This window comes from Phasianus colchicus, chromosome 37 (genome assembly GCF_987193195.1).
Source record: "Phasianus colchicus chromosome 37, bPhaCol1.hap1.1, whole genome shotgun sequence".
In the NCBI taxonomy this organism is placed as follows: domain Eukaryota; kingdom Metazoa; phylum Chordata; class Aves; order Galliformes; family Phasianidae; genus Phasianus; species Phasianus colchicus.
In genome coordinates this window covers 2,556,526-2,575,657 of record NC_143472.1, presented here as the reverse complement: position 1 = coordinate 2,575,657, position 19,132 = coordinate 2,556,526, and the positions used below count along the sequence as shown (strand labels likewise).

General features: G+C 66.6%; 1 protein-coding gene across 2 annotated transcripts in view; it reads right to left on the bottom strand.

Moving 5' to 3' along the window:
- Positions 1–19,132, bottom strand: part of SPTBN2 (spectrin beta, non-erythrocytic 2) — a 65,245-nt gene that overhangs the window by 4,156 nt on the left and 41,957 nt on the right. For both annotated transcript variants that reach the window (XM_090129725.1, XM_090129726.1), the window contains 12 exons: positions 18,193–18,456; positions 15,846–16,196; positions 14,912–15,001; positions 13,566–13,835; positions 11,907–12,037; positions 10,095–10,299; positions 7,404–7,778; positions 4,524–4,768; positions 3,360–3,498; positions 1,675–1,759; positions 1,394–1,590; positions 474–625 (listed from right to left, as the gene is read on the bottom strand). In XM_090129725.1, coding sequence (XP_089985851.1) covers positions 474–625; positions 1,394–1,590; positions 1,675–1,759; positions 3,360–3,498; positions 4,524–4,768; positions 7,404–7,778; positions 10,095–10,299; positions 11,907–12,037; positions 13,566–13,835; positions 14,912–15,001; positions 15,846–16,196; positions 18,193–18,456 — 2,504 coding nt within the window. The remainder of the gene's footprint in view (positions 1–473; positions 626–1,393; positions 1,591–1,674; positions 1,760–3,359; positions 3,499–4,523; positions 4,769–7,403; positions 7,779–10,094; positions 10,300–11,906; positions 12,038–13,565; positions 13,836–14,911; positions 15,002–15,845; positions 16,197–18,192; positions 18,457–19,132) is intronic.

The window sequence follows — 19,132 nt, the reverse complement described above, 5'->3', positions numbered from 1 at the left end:
GTCTCTCCCTCAAGACTTTAAGCTACCCCCAAATTTTCCGCTGCACCCCCCCCCCCCCCCCAAAGCCTCGGTCCCAACATCCCATGGGGACCCCAAAGACCCCCCCCATATCCCCCCCCCCCCTCCACATCCCCCCCTTCCTCCTATTTCCCCATTTCCTCCATTCCCCACCCCCCTCATTTCCGACATCCCCCCCCTTATGCCCCCCCCCATTTCCCACATCCCCCCCTTTTACCCCCCCATTTCCCACCCCCCCCATTTCCCCCCCATTTCCCACATCCCCCCCTTTATTCCCCCCCCAATTCCCTCATTTTCTCCACCCCCCCATTTCTACCCCCCCCCCCAATTTTCATTCCCCCCCATTTCCCACCCCCCTCACTGTCCCCTCTCCCCCCCCCATCCCCTTCCCAATTCCCCATTAATCTCCATTCTACCCCCCCCACGACCCCCCCTTGCCCCCCCCCCTCCCTCACCGCTGTGTTTCTCCCCCCCCCACCCCATTCTGAGCTCCGGGGGGCGCAGTGGGGGGACGCCCCCCGGGCTCGGGCTGCTGGGGGGGGGGTGTGGGGGGTCTTTTCTTCCTCGCCTCCTCCTCCTCGCGCCGCTGCTTCTCCTTCTCCTCCAGCTGCAATGGGGGGAGGGGGGGGGGGTTGTTATGGGGGGGGGTCTCGGGTGGGAGAGCCTGGGGGGGGTCCTAACATCTGTCCCCCCTCAGTCCCCCCTTTTTCTCTTCCAGATGGAACATGGTTGACCCAGCTCCATCAGCGCCTCTCCCAGCCCCAAAAAAGGATGGTGGGGGTCCCCAGCACTGCAGTGGGGGGGTCTGGGTGTGGAGACCCCCCCCCTCACCATGGTGAGCCTAATGAGGGGGTTCCAGGGGGGTCCTAAAGTGTGCCCCCCCCCCTTTCTTCTCTTCCAGATGGAACACTGAGGACCCAGCTCCATCAGCACCTCTCCCAGCCCCAAAGAAGGATGGTGGGGGTCCTCAGCACTGCAGTGGGGGGGTCTGGGTGTGAAGCCCCCCCCCTCTCACCGTGTTGAGCATTAATGGAGGGAGGTCCTAACGTCTGTCCCCCCTCAGTCCACACTTTTTATCTTCCAGATAGAACTCTGAAGACCTGTTTCCATCAGCACCTCTCCCACCCCCAAAGAAGGATGGTGGGGGTCCCCAGCATTGCAGTGGGGGGCTCTGGGTGTGGAGACCCCCCCTCTCATTGTGGTGAGCCTAATGGGGGGGTCCTAGCATCGGTCCCCCCTCAGTCCCCCCTTTTTCTCTTCCAGATGGAACATGGTTGACCCAGCTCCATCAGCACCTCTCCCACCTCCACACAGGGGTGGTTGGGGTCCCCAGCACTGCAGTGGGGGGTCTGGGTGTGAAGCCCCCCCCCCTCACCGTGGTGAGCTTTTCCAGCGCAGCGAATCTCTCCTCCCAGGCCGCAGCTGCCTTCTGGAAGCTCTCGTGCCTCTTGATGAGGTTCTCCACCTCGGCCACGCTGCTGCCCAGCTCCGCCGAGCGCACGATGGGCTCCTGGGACACCAGCCAGGCCTCCGCCATGCCGGCGTCGCGCCCGAACATCAGCACCTCCAGCACTGGGGGGGGGGGAAATGAGCTCCTAGGGGGGCTCGCAGACCCCCCCCCCCCCAACGTGGGGTGGGATTTTGGTGGGGGCTCACCGGTCTGCAGCCAATCCATCTTCTCCTGCCAGCGGTCGGCGATGAACTGGCGGCGCTCGCGGAGGTGGGAGAGCTGCTCTGAGATCTGGGGGGATTCGGGGTCAAAGGTGGGGGGTGGGGGTGGGACGGGGCGCGGGGTGGGGGTAGGGGGGTGTGGGGGTATTGGGGTGGGGATTTGGGGACATTTGGATATGGGGACATGGGGGGGTGGGGGTATTGGGGTGGGGACAAGGGGGTGTGGGGATATTGGGGTGGGGATTTGGGGGTGTGGGGGTGGGGGGATATTGGGGTGGGTGTGGGGACATGGGGATGTGGGGATATTGGGGTGGGGATTGGGGATGTGGGGGGTGGGGATATTGAGATATGGGGACATGGGGGTGTGGGGATATTGGGGTGGGGATTGGGGGTGTGGGGGTGTGGGGATATTGGGGTGGGGATTGGGGGACATTTGGATATGGGGACATGGGGGGTGGGGGTATTGGGGTGGGGATTTGGGGGTGTGGGGGTGTGGGGATATTGGGGTGGGGATTGGGGGACATTTGGATATGGGGACATGGGGGTGTGGGGATATTGGGGTGGGGATTTGGGGGTGTGGGGATGAAGACAGATGGGATGGGAATGAGAATCTGGGCATGGGGAGGAAGGGATGGGGGGATTTGGGGATGGGGAGGAAAAGATGAGGAGGAAGGGATGGAGAGGAAAGGTTGAGATTTGGGGATGAGGATGAAGAAAAGGGGATGGGATTTGGGGATGAGAATAGATGGGGGGATGAGGACAAGGGAATGAGGATGAAGGGATGGGGATGGAGGGATGGGGAGGAAGGGATGGGGAGGAAGGGATGGAGAGGAAAGACTGAGGATAAAGGGATGGGGAGGAAGGGTTGAGATTTGGGGATGGGGTGAAGAGAAGGGGATGGGATTTGGGGATGAGAATAGATGGGAGGATGAGGACGAGGGAATGAGGATGAAGGGATGGGGAGGAAGGGATGCAGATGAAGGGATATGGATGAAGGGATGGGGAGGAAGGGATGAGGATGAAGGGGTGGGGAGGAAGGGTTGAGATTTAGGAATGGGGTGAAGAGAAGGGGATGGGATTTGGGGATGAGAATAGATGGGGGGATGAGGATGAAGGGATGGAGATGGAGGGATGGGGAGGAAGGGATGGGGATGAAGGGATGCGGATGAAGGGATGGGAAGGAAGGGATGGGGAGGAAGGGATGGGGAGGAAGGGATGGGGAGGAAGGGTTGAGATTTGGGGATGAGGATGAAGAGAAGGGGATGGGATTTGGGGATGAGAATAGATGGGGGGATGAGGACAAGGGAATGAGGATGAAGGGATGGGGATGGAGGGATGGGGAGGAAGGGATGGGGAGGAAGGGATGGGGAGGAAGGGATGGGGAGGAAAGACAGGATAAAGGGGTGGGGAGGAAGGGTTGAGATTTAGGGATGGGGTGAAGAGAAGGGGATGGGATTTGGGGATGAGAATAGATGGGGGGATGAGAATGAAGGGATGGGGAGGAAGGGATGCGGATGAAGGGATACAGATGAAGGGATGGGAAGGAAGGGATGGGGAGGAAGGGATGGGGGCAGCTGTGGGGCTGGAGGGCTGTGTCTGCGGGGCTGTGGCCGCCCTTTGGGGCAGGCAGCAGGCAGCAGGCAGGCAGCAGGCAGGCAGAGGCGGCCCACCTTGTCAGCAGCGTGGTGCCCCCCGTGCAGCAGCGCGGTGCCCATGGCCTCGCACGCCTCGAAGCTGTCGGCCCGCGCCTCCACCTCGGCCCTGATGCTCTGGTGGTTCTTGATGACCAGATCCGCCGACGAAACGTCCCTGCGCCGCCCCACGGGCACATGTGGGGCAGCTCAGACCCACGTCCCACCCTGCTGCTCCACGTCCCACCCCACTGCCCCACATCCCACATCCCACATCCCTCCCCACTGCCCCACATCCCTCCCCACTGCCCCACGTCCCACCCCACATCCCACATCCCACCCCACTGCCATACGTCCTGTCCCACATCCCACCCCATTGCCCCACATCCTGCCCCACTGCCCCACATCCCACCCCACTGCCCCACATCCCACCCCGCATCTCACCCCACTGCCCCAGGTCCTGCCCCACTGCCCCCCATTCCCCCCCACGCCGCCCCCCATCTCCACCCTCCTCCTCCCCCCTCCCCCCTCCCACCCCCCATCCCGACCCAGCCCCCCACCCCCCCACCTCCCCCCACCTCCCCCCTCCCCCACCACCCCACTGCCCCCCATCCCAACCCACTCCCCCCATCCCCACCTCCCTCCATCACCCCCCTCCCCCCTCCCCCTCCATTCCGCCCCCACTGCCCCCCATCCCCCCACCTCCCCCCTCCTCTGTCCCACCCCCCACCCCCCCACCGCCCCCAATCCCCACCCACTCCTCCCATTCCCCCCCCCACTCTCCTCCATCCCCCCCACCTCCCCTCATCCCCTCCCTCCCACCCCCAACCCCCCATCCCAACCCACCCCCCCACCCCCCCATCCTACCCCCAGCTCTCCCCTCCCCCCTCTTACCCCCCATCCCCCCCCCTCCCCCCCCTCCCCCCATCTCCCCCGTCCTCCCTCCCACCCCCAACCCCCATCCCAACCCAGCCCCCCACCCCCCCACCCCCCCCTCCTGCCCCCAGCTGCCCCCTCCCCCCTCTTACCCCCCATCCCTCCCACCGCCCCCCATCCCCCCCTCCCCTCCCACCCCCCCCCCGCCCCTCCTTCCCCCACCCCCATCCCACCCCCCCATCCCCCCATCCTGCCCCCACCACCCCCCTCCTCCCTCCCATCCCCCATCCCCCCCCTCCCACCCCCATCCCCCCGCCCCCCGCCCACCGGGGCCGCTCGTGTCGGTCGATGCAGAGCCGCACGCCGTCCATCCAGAGCACGAGGTCCCTGACGGCCCGCAGGAAGCGGAACTTCTCGGCGTTGTCCAGCAGGAGGCGCCGCCGCTCCCGGCAGCAGCGCTGCAGCGCGGCCCAGGCGTCGCTCACGTCCCGCTCGTGCCGCCGGATCTCGGCCGCCCTCTCCCCGGCGTAAGCCTCGGCCAGCCGCGCCGCGTCCTCCTGCACCTGCCGGACCTGCGCACGAAGAGGGGCGCGGCGCTGCTGTGACCTGCCAGGACCTTTCCAGCCGCCTGAGCCCCTCCTGTGACCTGCCAGGACCCTTCGACCCGGCTGAGCCCCTCCTGTGGCCTGCCAGGACCTTTCCAGCCGCCTGAGCCCCTCCTGTGACCTGCCAGGACCCTTTGACCTGACTGAGCCCCTCCTGTGACCTGCCAGGACCCTTTGACCCGGCTGACCCCTCCTGTGACCTGCCAGGACCCTTCCAGCCGCCTGAGCCCCTCCTGTGACCTGCCAGGACCCTTCGACCCACCTGAGCCCCTCCTGTGACCTGCCAGGACCCTTCCAACCACATTCAACCCCTCCTGTGACCTGCCAGGACCCTTCGACCCGGCTGAGCCCCTCCTGTGACCTGCCAGGACCTTTCCAGCCGCCTGAGCCCCTCCTGTGACCTGCCAGGACCCTTTGACCTGACTGAGCCCCTCCTGTGACCTGCCAGGACCTTTCCAGCCGCCTGAGCCCCTCCTGTGACCTGCCAGGACCCTTCGACCTGACTGAGCCCCTCCTGTGACCTGCCAGGACCCTTCCAACCACATTCAACCCCTCCTGTGACCTGCCAGGACCCTTCGACCCGGCTGAGCCCCTCCTGTGACCTGCCAGGACCTTTCCAGCTGCCTGAGCCCCTCCTGTGACCTGCAAGGACCCTTCCAGCCGCCTGAGCCCCTCCTGTGACCTGCCAGGACCCTTCCACCTGGCTGACCCCTCCTGTGACCTGCCAGGACCCTTCGACCCGCCTGAGCCCCTCCTGTGACCTGCCAGGACCCTTCCAAACACACTCAACCCATCCTGTGGTCTTCCAGGATCCTTCCATCCCCTCCCAACCCATCCTATGATCTGCAAGGACCCTTCCATCCCAACTCAACCCATTCTATATCCTTTAAGGACCCACCCAACCCCTCCTATGACCGCTAGGGACCCTTCCATCCCAACTCATCCCTTCCTATGACCTGCAAGGACCCTTCCATCCCTTCCCAGCCCCTTCTCTGACCTGCAAGGACCCTTCCATCCCAACTCATCCCCTCCTATGACCTGCAAGGACCCTTCCATCCCAACTCAACCCCTCCTATGACCTGCAAGGACCCTTCCATCCCAACTCAACCCCTTCTATGACCTTGAAGGACCCTTCCATCCCAACTCAACCTATTCTACGATCTCCAAGGACCCTTCCACCCCCACCCAACCCCTCCTACAACCTGCAAGGACCCTTCCACCCCAACTCAACCCCTCCTCTGTCCTTTCAGGACCCTCCCAACCCCTCCTATGACCCATAAGGACCCTTCCATCCCTTCCCAACCCCTCCTACGACCTGCAAGGACCCTTCCATCCCACCTCAACCCCTCCTATGATCTCCAAGGACCCTTCCATCCTCTCCCAACCCCTCCTACGACCTGCAAGGACCCCTCCACCCCCACCTCAACCCCTCCTCCGTCCTTTCAGGACCCTCCCAACCCCTCCTCTGACCTGCAAGGACCCTTCCATCCCAACTCAACCCATTCTATGACCCGCAAAGACCCTTCCATCCCAACTCATCCCTTCCTATGACCTTGAAGGACCCTTCCACCCCCACCCAACCCCTCCTACGACCTGCAAGGACCCTTCCATCCCAACCCAACCCCTCCTATGACCTGCAAGGACCCCTCCACCCCACCTCAACCCCTTCTACTTCCTTTCAGGACCCTCCCAACCCCTCCTATGACCTTGAAGGACCCTTCCACCCCCACCCAACCCCTCCTATGACCTGCAAGGACCCTTCCATCCCAACTCATCCCTTCCTATGACCTGCAAGGACCCTTCCACCCCCACTCAACCCCTCCTATGTCCTTGAAGGACCCTTCCATCCCAACCCAACCCCTCCTACGACCTGCAAGGACCCCTCCACCCCACCCAACCCCTCCTCCGTCCTTTCAGGACCCTCCCAACCCCTCCTCTGACCTGCAAGGACCCTTCCATCCCAACTCAACCCATCTTATGACCCTCAAGGACCCTTCCACCCCTACCCAACCCCTCCTATGACCTGCAAGGACCCTTCCATCCCAACTCATCCCTTCCTATAACCTTGAAGGACCCTTCCATCCCAACCCAACCCATTCTACGATCTCCAAGCACCCTTCCATCCTCTTCCAAACCCATCTTATGACCTGCAAGGACCCTTCCATCCCAACTCAACCCATTCTATGATCTCCAAGGACCCCTCCACCCCACCTCAACCCTTCCTCCGTCCTTTCAGGACCCTCCCAACCCCTCCTATGACCCATAAGGACCCTTCCATCCCAACTCATCCCCTCCTATGACCTGCAAGGACCCCTCCACCCCACCTCAGCCCCTCCTCCGTCCTTTCAGGACCCTCCCAACCCCTCCTATGACCTTGAAGGACCCTTCCATCCCAACTCAACCCCTCCTATGACCCGCAAAGACCCTTCCATCCCAACTCATCCCTTCCTATGACCTTGAAGGACCCTTCCATCCCACCTCAACCCCTCCTACGACCTGCAAGGACCCTTCCATCCCAACTCAACCCATTCTATGACCTTCAAGGACCCCTCCACCCCACCCAACCCCTCCTCCGTCCTTTCAGGACCCTCCCGCCCCCCACCTGTTTGCTGAGCGCCTGCACGTCCGTCTCGTAGGCGGCGTGGCGGCGCCGCAGGGCCTCGGCGGCGCTCAGGTCCCCGCCCAGCTCGTCGGGCAGCCGCCGCCGCTTCTCCCGCAGCCCGGCCAGCGTCTCCGCGGCGTGGCGGAAGAAGCGCTGCAGCTCGTGGGAGGCGGCCAGCAGCTGCGCCCTGGTGTCCAGCAGCTCCAGCAGTTCGGCCCACGCCTCGTTCAGCCCTTCCTTCCACTCCGCCACCGCCGCCCCGTCCGGGTGCCCGGCGCCGATCAGCGCCTCCGCCATGGCGTTCGCCGCCGCCACCCGTTCGCCTCCCACCGCCCGGCTGTCGCGGCTGAACTCCAGGAATCGGTCGCGGAGCATCTGGGGGGGGGGGGGGGCGGGGGGTGAGGGGGGAAGTGGGGTGAAGGGGGGGGAGGGGGGCAATGGGGTGAAGGGGGGGGAGGGGGGGAGGAGGGAGGAGGGGGTGAGGGGGGCAGTGGGGTGAAGGGGGAGGAGGGGGGAGGAAGGGGGAATGGGGTGAAGCGGGGGAGGGGGGGTGAGGGGGGCAGTGGGGTGAAGGGGGAGGAGGGGGGAGGAAGGGGGAATGGGGTGAAGCGGGGGAGGGGGGATGAGGGGGGCAGTGGGGTGAAGGGGGGGGAGGAGGAAGGGGGAATGGGGTGGGGAGGGGGAGAGAAGAGGGGGGAGGGGGGGAAAATGGGGTGAAGGGGGGCATGGGGTGGGGAGGGGGAGAAAAGAGGGGAATGGGGAAGAGGGGGGGTGAGGAGGGGGCAATGGGGTGAAGGGGGGGAGGGGGGGTGAGGGGGGCAATGGGGTGAAGGGGGGAATGGGGTGGGGAGGGGGAGAAAAGAGGGGGGAGGGGGAGAGTGGGGGTGGGGGGGGGCAATGGGGTGAAGGGGGGGGGAGGAGGAAGGGGGAATGGGGCGGGGAGGGGAGGAGGCAGGAATGGGGTGGGGAGGGGGAGGAGGGGGTGAGGGGGGGGCAATGGGGTGAAGGGGGGAGGAAGGGGGAATGGGGTGGGGAGGGGGGAGGAGGGGGTGAGGAGGGGGCAATGGGGGGGGAGGGGGAGAAAAGAGGGGGGAGGGGGGGCAATGGGGTGAAAGGGGGCAGGAGGAGGAAGGGGAAATGGGGTGGGGAGGGGGAGAGAAGAGGGGGGAGGGGGGGGGCAATGGGGTGAAGGGGGGGGAGGAAGGGGGAATGGGGTGGGGAGGGGGGAGAAGGGGGGCAATGGGGTGAAGGGGGCAATGGGGTGGGGAGGGGGAGAGAAGAGAGGGGGGGGCAATGGGGTGAAGGGGGGGGGAGGGAGGAAGGGGAAATGGGGAATGGGGTGGGGAGGGGGGAGGAGGGGGTGAGGAGGGGGCAATGGGGGGAGAGGGGGAGAAAAGAGGGGGGTGAGGGGGGGCAATGGGGTGAAAGGGGGGAGGAGGAGGAAGGGGGAATGGGGTGGGGAGGGGAGGAGGCAGGAATGGGGTGGGGAGGGGGAGAGAAGAGGGGGGAGGGGGGGACAATGGGGTGAAGGGGGGGGAGGAAGGGGGAATGGGGTGGGGAGGGGGGAGAAGGGGGGCAATGGGGTGAAGGGGGGAATGGGGTGGGGAGGAGGGGGTGAGGGGGGGCAATGGGGGGGGAGGGGAGGAGGGAGGAATGGGGTGGGGAGGGGGAGAAAAGAGGGGGGAGGGGGAGGGGGGGTAAAGGGGTGAAGGGGGGAGGAGGGGGTGAGGGGGGGGAATGGGGTGCAGGGGATGGGGAAATGGCTATGGGGCAGCGCTATGGGACAGCGCTATGGGGCAGGGATGCTATGGGGCAGTGCTATGGGGCAGTGCTATGGGACAGCACTATGGGGCAGCTCTATGGGGCAGCTCTATGGGACAGCGCTATGGGGCAGCACTGTGGGACAGCGCTATGGGGCAGCATTGTGGGGCAGCGCTATGGGGCAGCGCTATGGGGCAGGGATGCTATGGGACAGCACTATGGGGCAGCTCTATGGGACAGCGCTGTGGGGCAGCGCTATGGGGCAGCGCTATGGGGCAGTGCTATGGGACAGTGCTATGGGGCAGCGCTATGGGGCAGGGATGCTATGGGGCAGCGCTATGGGACAGCGCTATGGGACAGTGCTATGGGGCAGCGCTATGGGGCAGCGCTATGGGGCAGGGATGCTATGGGGCAGCGCTATGGGGCAGCGCTATGGGGCAGGGATGCTATGGGGCAGCGCTATGGGACAGCGCTATGGGGCAGCACTGGGGCAGCGCTGTGGGGCAGCACTGTGGGACAGCACTATGGGGCAGCGCTATGGGGCAGGGATGCTATGGGGCAGCGCTATGGGGCAGCATTGTGGGGCAGCACCGTGGGACAGCACTATGGGGCAGCGCTATGGGGCAGCACTATGGGGCAGCGCTATGGGGCAGCACTATGGGGCAGCACCATGGGACAGCGCTATGGGACAGCTCTATGGGACAGCGCTATGGGGCAGCGCCGTGGGGCAGCACTATGGGGCAGGGATGCTATGGGACAGCACTATGGGGCAGCGCCGTGGGGCAGCGCCGTGGGGCAGCACTATGGGGCAGGGATGCTATGGGACAGCACTATGGGGCAGCGCCGTGGGGCAGCGCCGTGGGGCAGCACTATGGGGCAGGGATGCTATGGGACAGCACTATGGGGCAGCGCCGTGGGGCAGCGCCGCACCGTGACGTGCTCGTAGTCCTGCCCCATCTCGTGCGCCGCCGCCACCACCTCGCGCTCCATCACCCACTGCTCCACGTCGTCCAGCTCCCTGCGCAGCTGCCACAGCCGCTGCTGCTCCTGCAGCCGCCCGCGCCGCTGCTCCCACAGCTCCTGCAGCGCCGCGTACCGCCGCCAAACCTCGGCCTGGCGCTGCCGCAGCCGGGAGCTGCGGGGGGAGGCGGGGAGACGCTGCCGCCGGGCTCCCAGTGAATCCACGGGGCACCCATTGACTCCACGGGGCACCCATCCATCCCACGGGGCACCCACTGATCCCATAGGGCACCCATCCATCCCATGGGGCACCCATTGAATCCATGGGGCACCCACTGATCCCATAGGGAACCCATCCATCCCACGGGGCACCCATTGACTCCATGGGGCACCCACTGATCCCATAGGGCACCCATTGAATCCGTGGGGCACCCATCCATCCCACGGGGCACCCATTGACTCCATGGGGCACCCACTGATCCCATAGGGCACCCATTGACTCCATGGGGCACCCATCCATCCCATGGGGCTCCCATTGACTCCATGGGGCAGCCACTGACACCACGGGGCACCCATTGAATCCACGGGGCACCCACTGACACCACGGGGCACCCATTGACTCCATGGGGCACCCACTGATCCCATAGGGCACCCATCCATCCCACAGGGCTCCCATTGAATCCACGGGGCTCCCATTGACTCCACGGGGCACCCATTGAATCCACGGGGCACCCACTGATCCCACAGGGCACCCATTGAATCCACGGGGCTCCCATTGAATCCACGGGGCACCCATTGAATCCGTGGGGCACCCATCCATCCCACGGGGCTCCCATTGACTCCACGGGGCAGCCACTGACACCACAGGGCACCCGCTGCTTCCGTGGGGCTCCCACTGATCCCATAGGGCACCCACTGACACCACAGGACCCCCACTGACCCCATACGGCACCCATTTCCCCATAGGACGCCCACTGACCCCATAGGGCACCCATTTCCCCCCAGGACCCCCACTGACCCCATACAGCACCCATTCGCCCCCAGGACACCCAGTGACCCCATAGGACACCCACTGACCCCATACAGCACCCATTCCCCCCCAGGACCCCCACTGACCCCATAGGGCACCCACTGACCCCACAAGACACCCATCCCCCCCCCCGGACACCCAGTGACCCCATAGGACACCCAGTGACCCCATAGGGCACCCACTGACCCCATACAGCACCCATTTCCCCATAGGGCACCCACTGACCCCATATGGCACCCATTTCCCCATAGGACACCCACTGACCCCATAGGCCCCCCACTGACCCCATACAGCACGCATTTCCCCATAGGGCACCCAGTGACCCCATAGGGCACCCACTGACCCCATACGGCACCCATTTCCCCATAGGGCACCCACTGACCCCATAGGCCCCCCACTGACCCCATACGGCACCCATTCCCCCATAGGGCACCCAGTGACCCCATAGGCCCCCCACTGACCCCACAAGACACCCATTTCCCCATAGGGCACCCAGTGACCCCATACAGCACCCATTTCCCCATAGGGCACCCATTTCCCCATAGGGCACCCACTGACCCCATACAGCACCCATTCCCCCCCAGGACACCCAGTGACCCCGTAGGGCACCCACTGACCCCATACAGCACCCATTTCCCCCCAGGACACCCAGTGACCCCGTAGGGCACCCACTGACCCCATACAGCACCCATTTCCCCATAGGCCCCCCACTGACCCCACAAGACACCCGTTTCCCCCGGCGCCCATCGCACCCGTCCGGATGCCCCCCGTCGTGCAGCTCCCTGCTCTGCTCCGCCAGCAGCTGCACGCAGCGCCCGAAATCCCGCAGCGCCGCCTCCAGGCCCAGGTGCTTCTGCAGCAGCGCCTGCGCGCTCAGCTCGTCCTGGGGTGGGGGTGGGGGGTATTGGGTGGGGGCTTTGGGGGTGGGGGGGGGTAAGACGTGGGGTGGGGGTGCGATGGGATGGGGGGTGGGGTTTTGGGGTGGGATGGGGGGATGTGGGGTAAGACGTAGGGTGGGGGTGGGGTGGGATGGGGTGGGGGCTCTGGGGTGTGGGGTGGGGGGGTGTGGGGTAAGACGTGGGGTGGGGGCTGGGGTGGGGGGGTCTGGGGGTGGGGATGGAGGTTGGGGGGGTGGGGTGGGGTGGGGGGGTGTGGGGTAACACGTGGGGTGGGGGTGGGATGGGATGGGATGGGGGGTGGGGTGTAGGGATGTGGGGTGTGGGGTCTGGGGGTGGGGTGGGGGGATGTGGGGTAAGACGTGGGGTGGGGTGTAGGGATGGGGGGTGGGATGGGGGCGGGGATGGGGATGTGGGGATGGAGGTTGGGGGGGTGGGGTGGGATGGGAGGTATTGGGTGGGGGGTCTGGGGGCGGGGTGGGGGGTGGAATGGGGTGGGGGTTTTGGGGTGGGGGCTTTGGGGTGTGGGGTAAGACGTGGGGTGGGGGTGGGATGGGATGGGATGGGGGGGGTAGGGATGTGGGGTGGGGGGTCTGGGGGTGGGGATGGAGGTTGGGGGTGTGGGGTGGGGCTGGGGGGTATTGGGTGGGGGGTCTGGGGGTGGGGTGGGGGATGTGGGGTAAGACGTGGGGTGGGGGTGGGATGGGATGGGATGGGATGGGGGTGGGGTGTAGGGATGTGGGGTGGGGGGTCTGGGGGTGGGGATGGAGGTTGGGGGCGTGGGGTGGGGGCTTTGGGGTGTGGGGGGGGGGATGTGGGGCTGGAGGTTGGGGGTGCGGGGTGGGGCTGGGGGGTTTGGGGGAGGAATGGGGGGATTTGGGGGGGGGGGTGGGATGCAGCACAGGGATGCAGCGCAGGGCTGCAATGTGGGGCTGCAGCACAGCAATGTGATGCAGGGATGAAGCACAGGGCTGCAGCTCAGGGATGCAATGCACGGATGCAATATGAGGCTGCAGCACAGGGATGTGATGCAGGGCTGCAGCACAGGGATGCAATGCACAGATGCAATGCACAGGGATGCAATATGAGGCTGCAGCACAGGGATGTGATGCAGGGATGAAGCACAGGGCTGCAGCACAGGGCTGCAATGCACGGCTGCAATGTGAGCCTGCAGCACAGGGCTGTGATGCAGGGATGAAGCACAGGGATGCAGCGCAGGGCTGCAATGTTGGGATGCAGTACAGGGCTGTAGCACAGGGATGCGATGCAGGGATGAAGCACAGGGATGCAGCTCAGGGATGCAATGTGGGGCTGCAGCACAGGGATGTGATGCAGGGATGAAGCACAGGGCTGCAATGCAGGGCTGCAATACGAGGCTGCAGCACAGGGATGCAGCACAGGGATGTGATGCAGGGATGAAGTACAGGGCTGCAGCACAGGGCTGTGACGCAGGGATGTGATGCAGGGCTGCAATACGAGGCTGCAGCACAGGGCTGCGATGTGGGGCTGCGGCACCTTGGGCTTCTCCTGGGCCATCATGTGCAGCTCCTGCTCCCCCATCCAGGCCTCGGCCTCGGCGGCGTCGCGGTAGAAGAGCTGGGCGGCGTGGGCTCCCTGCAGGCGCCGGTGCCGCAGCTCGGCCTGCAGCCGCAGCTCCTCCCAGGCCTCCTGCAGCTCCCGCAGCTCCGGCGGCTCCCGCAGCTCCTGCAGCTCCTGCAGCTCCCTGCGCCGCCCCAGCAGCTCCGCCACCCGCGGCTCGTGGCCCTGCAGCTCCTTCTGCAGCGTCTGCGGGGGGGACGGGGGGCTGGGGGGGGTGGAGACCCCCGTGGAGGGGGGTGGAGACCCCTGTAGGGGGGATGGGGGGGTGGGATCCCCGTGGAGGGGGTGGGGGGCAGTGGAGACCCCCATAGGGGGGTTGGGACCCCCGTGGAGGGGGGGATGGAGACCCCTGTAGGGGGTTAAGACCCCTGTGGAGGGGGTGGGAGGGTGGGAACCCATAGGGGGGGGTGGAGACCCCAGTAGGGGGGCTGGGGGGCTGGGACCCCCATAGGGGGGTGGGGACCCCCGTGGACGGGGTGGGGGGGAGTGGAGACACCCATAGGGGGGTGGAGACCCCTGTAGGGGGGCTGGGGGGATGGGACCCCCATAGGGGGGGTGGAGACCCCTGTAGGGGGGCTGGGGGGATGGGACCTCCGTGGAGGAGGGGATGGAGACCCCTGTAGGGGGTTGGGACCCCCGTGGAGGGGGGTGGGGAGGTATAGATTGGGGGGCTGGAGATGGGGGGGGGTGGAGACCCCCGTAGGGGGGGTGGAGACCCCTGTAGGGGGGCTGGGGGGGTGGGACCCCCATAGGGGGGTGGGGACCCCCGTGGACGGGGTGGGGGGGAGTGGAGACACCCATAGGGGGGTGGGGACCCCCGTGGAGGGGGGGGATGGAGACCCCTGTAGGGAGGCTGGGGGGCTGGGACCCCCATAGGGGGATTGGGACCCCCGTGGAGGGGGGGATGGAGACCCCTGTAGGGGGGTTGGGACCCCTGTGGAGGGGGTGGGGGGGTGGGACCCCCATAGGGGGGTATGGAGACCCCTATAGGGGAGTTGGGGGGGGGGACACCCATAGAGGGGGGGATGGAGACCCCAGTAGAGGGGCTGGGGGGGTGGGACCCCTATTGAGAGAAAGGGGGGGGATGGAGACCCCCATAGGGGGGTTGGGGGGGTGGGACCCCCATAAGGGGGTTGGGGGGGTGGGACCCCTATTGAGAGAAAGGGGGGGGATGGAGACCCCCATAGGGGGGATGGGGGGCTGGGACCCCCATAGGGGGGTTGGGGGGGTGGGACCCCCAGCTGCTGCCCCCCCAGACCCACCTGGTTCTTCTTAATGAGGAGCTGCACGGACGGAAGGTCCTTGCCGTGGTCGGTGGAGGCGGCCATGGGGCGGCGCTCCTTCACCCAAAGCTGTGGGGCAAAGCGGGGTTGGGAGGGTCCTTGAAGGGCACAGAATGGGCTGGGTTGGGTTGGGAGGGTCCTTGAAGGTCAGAAAATGAGTTGGGTCGGGTTGGAAGGGTCCTTTAAGGTCAAAGCGCGATAGAATGGGTTGGGTTGGCTTGGGTCCTTGAAGATAGAACCATGGGTTGGGTTGGGTTTTAAGGGTGCTTGAAAGTCAGAAAATGAGTTGGGTTGGGTTGGGAAGGTCCTGGAAGGTCATAGAATGGATTGGATTGGGTTGGAAGGGTCCTTGAAGGTCACAGAATAAGTTCGATTGGGTTGAGAATGTCCTGGAAGTTCAACAAGTGGGTTGGTTTGCATTGGAAGGGTCCTGGAAGGCCACAGAATGAATTGGGTAGGGTTGGGAAGGTCCTTAAAGGTCAATAAACAGATTGGTTTGCATTGGAAGGGTCCTTGAAGGTCACAGAGCCACGCGTTGTGTTGGGCTGTGCTGGGTTGGGTTGGGAAGGTCCTTAAAGGTCACAGAACAGATTGGTTTGCATTGGAAAGGCAGAATGAATTGGGTTGGGTTGGAAGAGTCCTTAAAAGTCAATAAACAGATTGGTTTGCATTGAAAGGGTCCTGGAAGGTCACAGAGCCACGCGTTGTGTTGGGGTGGGCTGGGTTGGGTTGGGTTGGGAAGGTCCTTAAAGGTCACAGGACGTGTTGTGTGGGCTCCTAAGCATCCCTGAAGCTCACAGCCCGAGCTGCTTTGCGTTGCACGGGTCCTTGCAGCTCAAAGGCCGGCGGAACAGCTTGGGCCTCCCCGCCGCCCCCTCCCCAAAGCCCCCCTCCCCCCCCCCCCCCAACTCACGATTTCGTCCTGCAGGTCCCGCAGGAACTGCAGCTCCTCCTTGGCGGCCAGCAGGCGGCGCCGTCGCTCCCGCAGCGGCTGCTGCAGCGCCTCGATCCGCTCCTGCAGCGCCCGCAGCTCCGCCTGCAGCTCCGCGTGCACTTCCGCCTGCACTTCCGCCTGCACTTCCTCCTCCTCCTCCGCTTCCTCCTGCTCTTCCGCCTCCGCTTCCTCCTGCAGCTCCTCCTGCAGCTCCTCCTGCAGCTCCTCCTGCAGCTGCTCAGCCCCCCCCCCCCCCCGGCGCAGCGCCTCCCACTGCGCCCGCAGCGCCTCCACCTCCTTCGCCTTCTGCGCCGCCTGCGCCTCCAGCAGCTGGGGGGGGGGGGGGAAATGGGGGGGAAGAGGGGAAATGGGGGGCGACGAGAGGTTAAAGGTGGGGGAGGGGCTGGGGGCTCCGCACCGCACCCCCACCCATGGGTGTCCCACCCCAGCAACCCACCATTCCCATTCATTCACCCCATCCCAGGGCCCCCCATCCTCGTACCCCCACCTCCGACCCAGGGCCCCCCTTCCTCACCCCCCTCCACCATCTCCCCCTCCACCCCCCATGACCCCCTCACGCCCCCCCCAAACCCCCCCACGACCCCCCCCCACGACCCCCCTTCCCATGACCCCCCCATGACCCCTCACACCCCCCACGACCCCCCTTCCCATGACCCCCAATGACCCCCATGACTCCCCATGACCTCATGACCCCATGATCCCCCCACGCCCCCCCCATGACCCCCCATGACCTCCCTTGACCCCATGACCCCCCATGACCTCATGACCCCCCTTTCGCCCCCCGACCCCACGCCCCCCCATGACCCCATGACCCCCATATGACCCCATGATCCCTACTACCCCCATGACCCCCATGACCCCATGACCCCCCATGACCCCCCCACGCCACACATGACCCCCACCCATGACCTCTCACACCCCCCTGTAACCCCATGACCCCATGACCCTCCCACACCCCTCCCATGACCCCCCTGACCCCACGCCCCCCCACGACTCCATGAGCCCATGCCCCCTCATGACCCCATGACCCCCCATGACCCCACGCCCCCCCATGACCTCATGACTCCCCCTTCCCCCCCCATGACGCCACGAGGCCCCCTGACCTCACGCCCCCCCACATGACCCCATGACCCCCCTTCCCCCCCATGACCCCCATGACCCCATGACACCCCCTTTCCCCCCCATGACCCCACGCCCCCCCATGACCCCATGACCCCCCATTCCCCCCCATGACCCCACGCCCCCCCCTTCCCCCCCATGACCCCATGGCCCCCAATGACCCCACGTCCCCCCATGACCCCATGCCCCCCCATGACCCCATGGCCCCTCATGACCCCACATCCCCCCCATGACCCCTCGCCCCCCCATGACCCCATGACCCCCACGACCCTACGCCCCCCCATGACCCCCCACGACCCCCTTCCCCCAATGACCCCACGCCCCCCCATGACCCCACGCCTCCCCTATGACCCCATGACCCCATGACCCCCCTTCCCCCCCCATGACCCCACGCCCCCCCATGACCTCATGACCCCACGCCCCCCCATGACCCCACGCCCCCCCCTTCCCCCCCATGACCCCATGGCCCCCCATGACCCCACATCCTCCCCATGACCCCACGCCCCCAATGACCCCACGCCCCCCCATGACCCCATGCCCCCCCATGACCCCATGACCCCACGCCCCCCCATGACCCCACGCCCCCCCATGACCCCATGACCCCACGCCCCCCATGACCTCATGACTCCCCCTTCCCCCCCCATGACCCCATGACCCCCCATGACTCCACACCTCCCCCATGACCTCATGACCCCCCCTTCCACCCCATGACCCCCCTTCCCCCCATGACCTCATGACCCCCATGACCCCCTTCCCCCCCTTGACCCCCCATGACCCCATGACCCCCCATGACCCCACGCCCCCCCTTCCCCCCCATGACCCCATGACCCCCCATGACCCCACGCCCCCCCATGACCTCATGACACCCCCTTCCCCCCCCATGACCCCCATGACCCCACGCCCCCCCATGACCCCACGCCCCCCCATGACCCCATGACCCCCATGATCCCATGGCCCCCAATGACCCCACGCCCCCCCATGACCCCACGCCCCCCCCATGACCCCATGACCCCCCTTCCCCCCCATGCCCCCCCATGACCCCACGTCCCCATGACCCCCCCTTCCCCCCCCATGACCCCACTCCCCCCCATGACCCCATGACCCCACGCCCCCTCCATGACCCCACGCCCCCCAATGACCCCATGACCCCCCCACGACCCCACGCCCCCACGCCCCCCCCCCCCACCTGCTGCTCGTGCAGCAGCCTCCCGACGCCGCCGAGATCCTTGGCGCAGGCGGCGGATCGCAGGCGCGGCTCCACGGCGCCCAGCCAGCGGCGCAGCTCGGCGCAGCTCCCGGCGCAGCGCTCCGCCCTGCCGGCCCCCAGCAGCCGCCCGCTCCGCCGCCGCCCCGCCTCCTCCAGCCGCGCCCACAGCCGCCCCAACTCCCGCAGCCGCTCCCGCAGCAGCGCCCGCACCGCCGGCTGCACGGCGCACAGCCGCTGCCCCTCCTGGGGGGGGGGGGGGGGGGATGGGGGGTGATGGGGGGAGGTCAGAGGGGGGGGAGGGGGGGAGATGGGGGGGTGAGGTGGGGGGAAGGGGGGAGTGGGGGGGGAGAGGGGTGAGATGGTGGGGAGGGGGGAGATGGGGAGATGGGGGGGTGGGGGAGGAGATGGGGGGTGAGGTGGGGGAGTGGGGGGGGACAGGGGGGGAGAAGGGGGTGATGGGGGGGGAGAGGGGGGAGACAGGGGGATACAGATGGGGGGAGGGGGGGTGATGGGGGGGAGGGGGGTGAGATGGGGGGTGAGGTGGGGGGAAGGGGGGAGTGGGGCGGGGAGAGGGGGGAGAGGGGGGGAGGTAGGGGGGGAGGTGGGGAGATGGGGGGGGTGAGGTGGGGGGTGAGGTGGGGGGTGAGGTGGGGGGGAGAGGGGGATACGGGGGGGGTGATGGGGGGGGAGATGGGGGGGGAGAGGGGGATACAGATGGTGGGAGGGGGGGGAGGTGGGGGGAAGGGGGGATTGGGGGGGGAGGGGGTGAGAGGGGTTGAGGGGGGGTGAGGTGGGGGGGAGAGGGATACAGATGGGGGGGAGGGGGGGGAGTGGGGGGAGGTCAGATGGGGGGGTGATGGGGGGAGGGGGGTGAGATGGGGGGGATGTGGGGGGGAGGGGGGGTGAGGTGGGGGGAAGG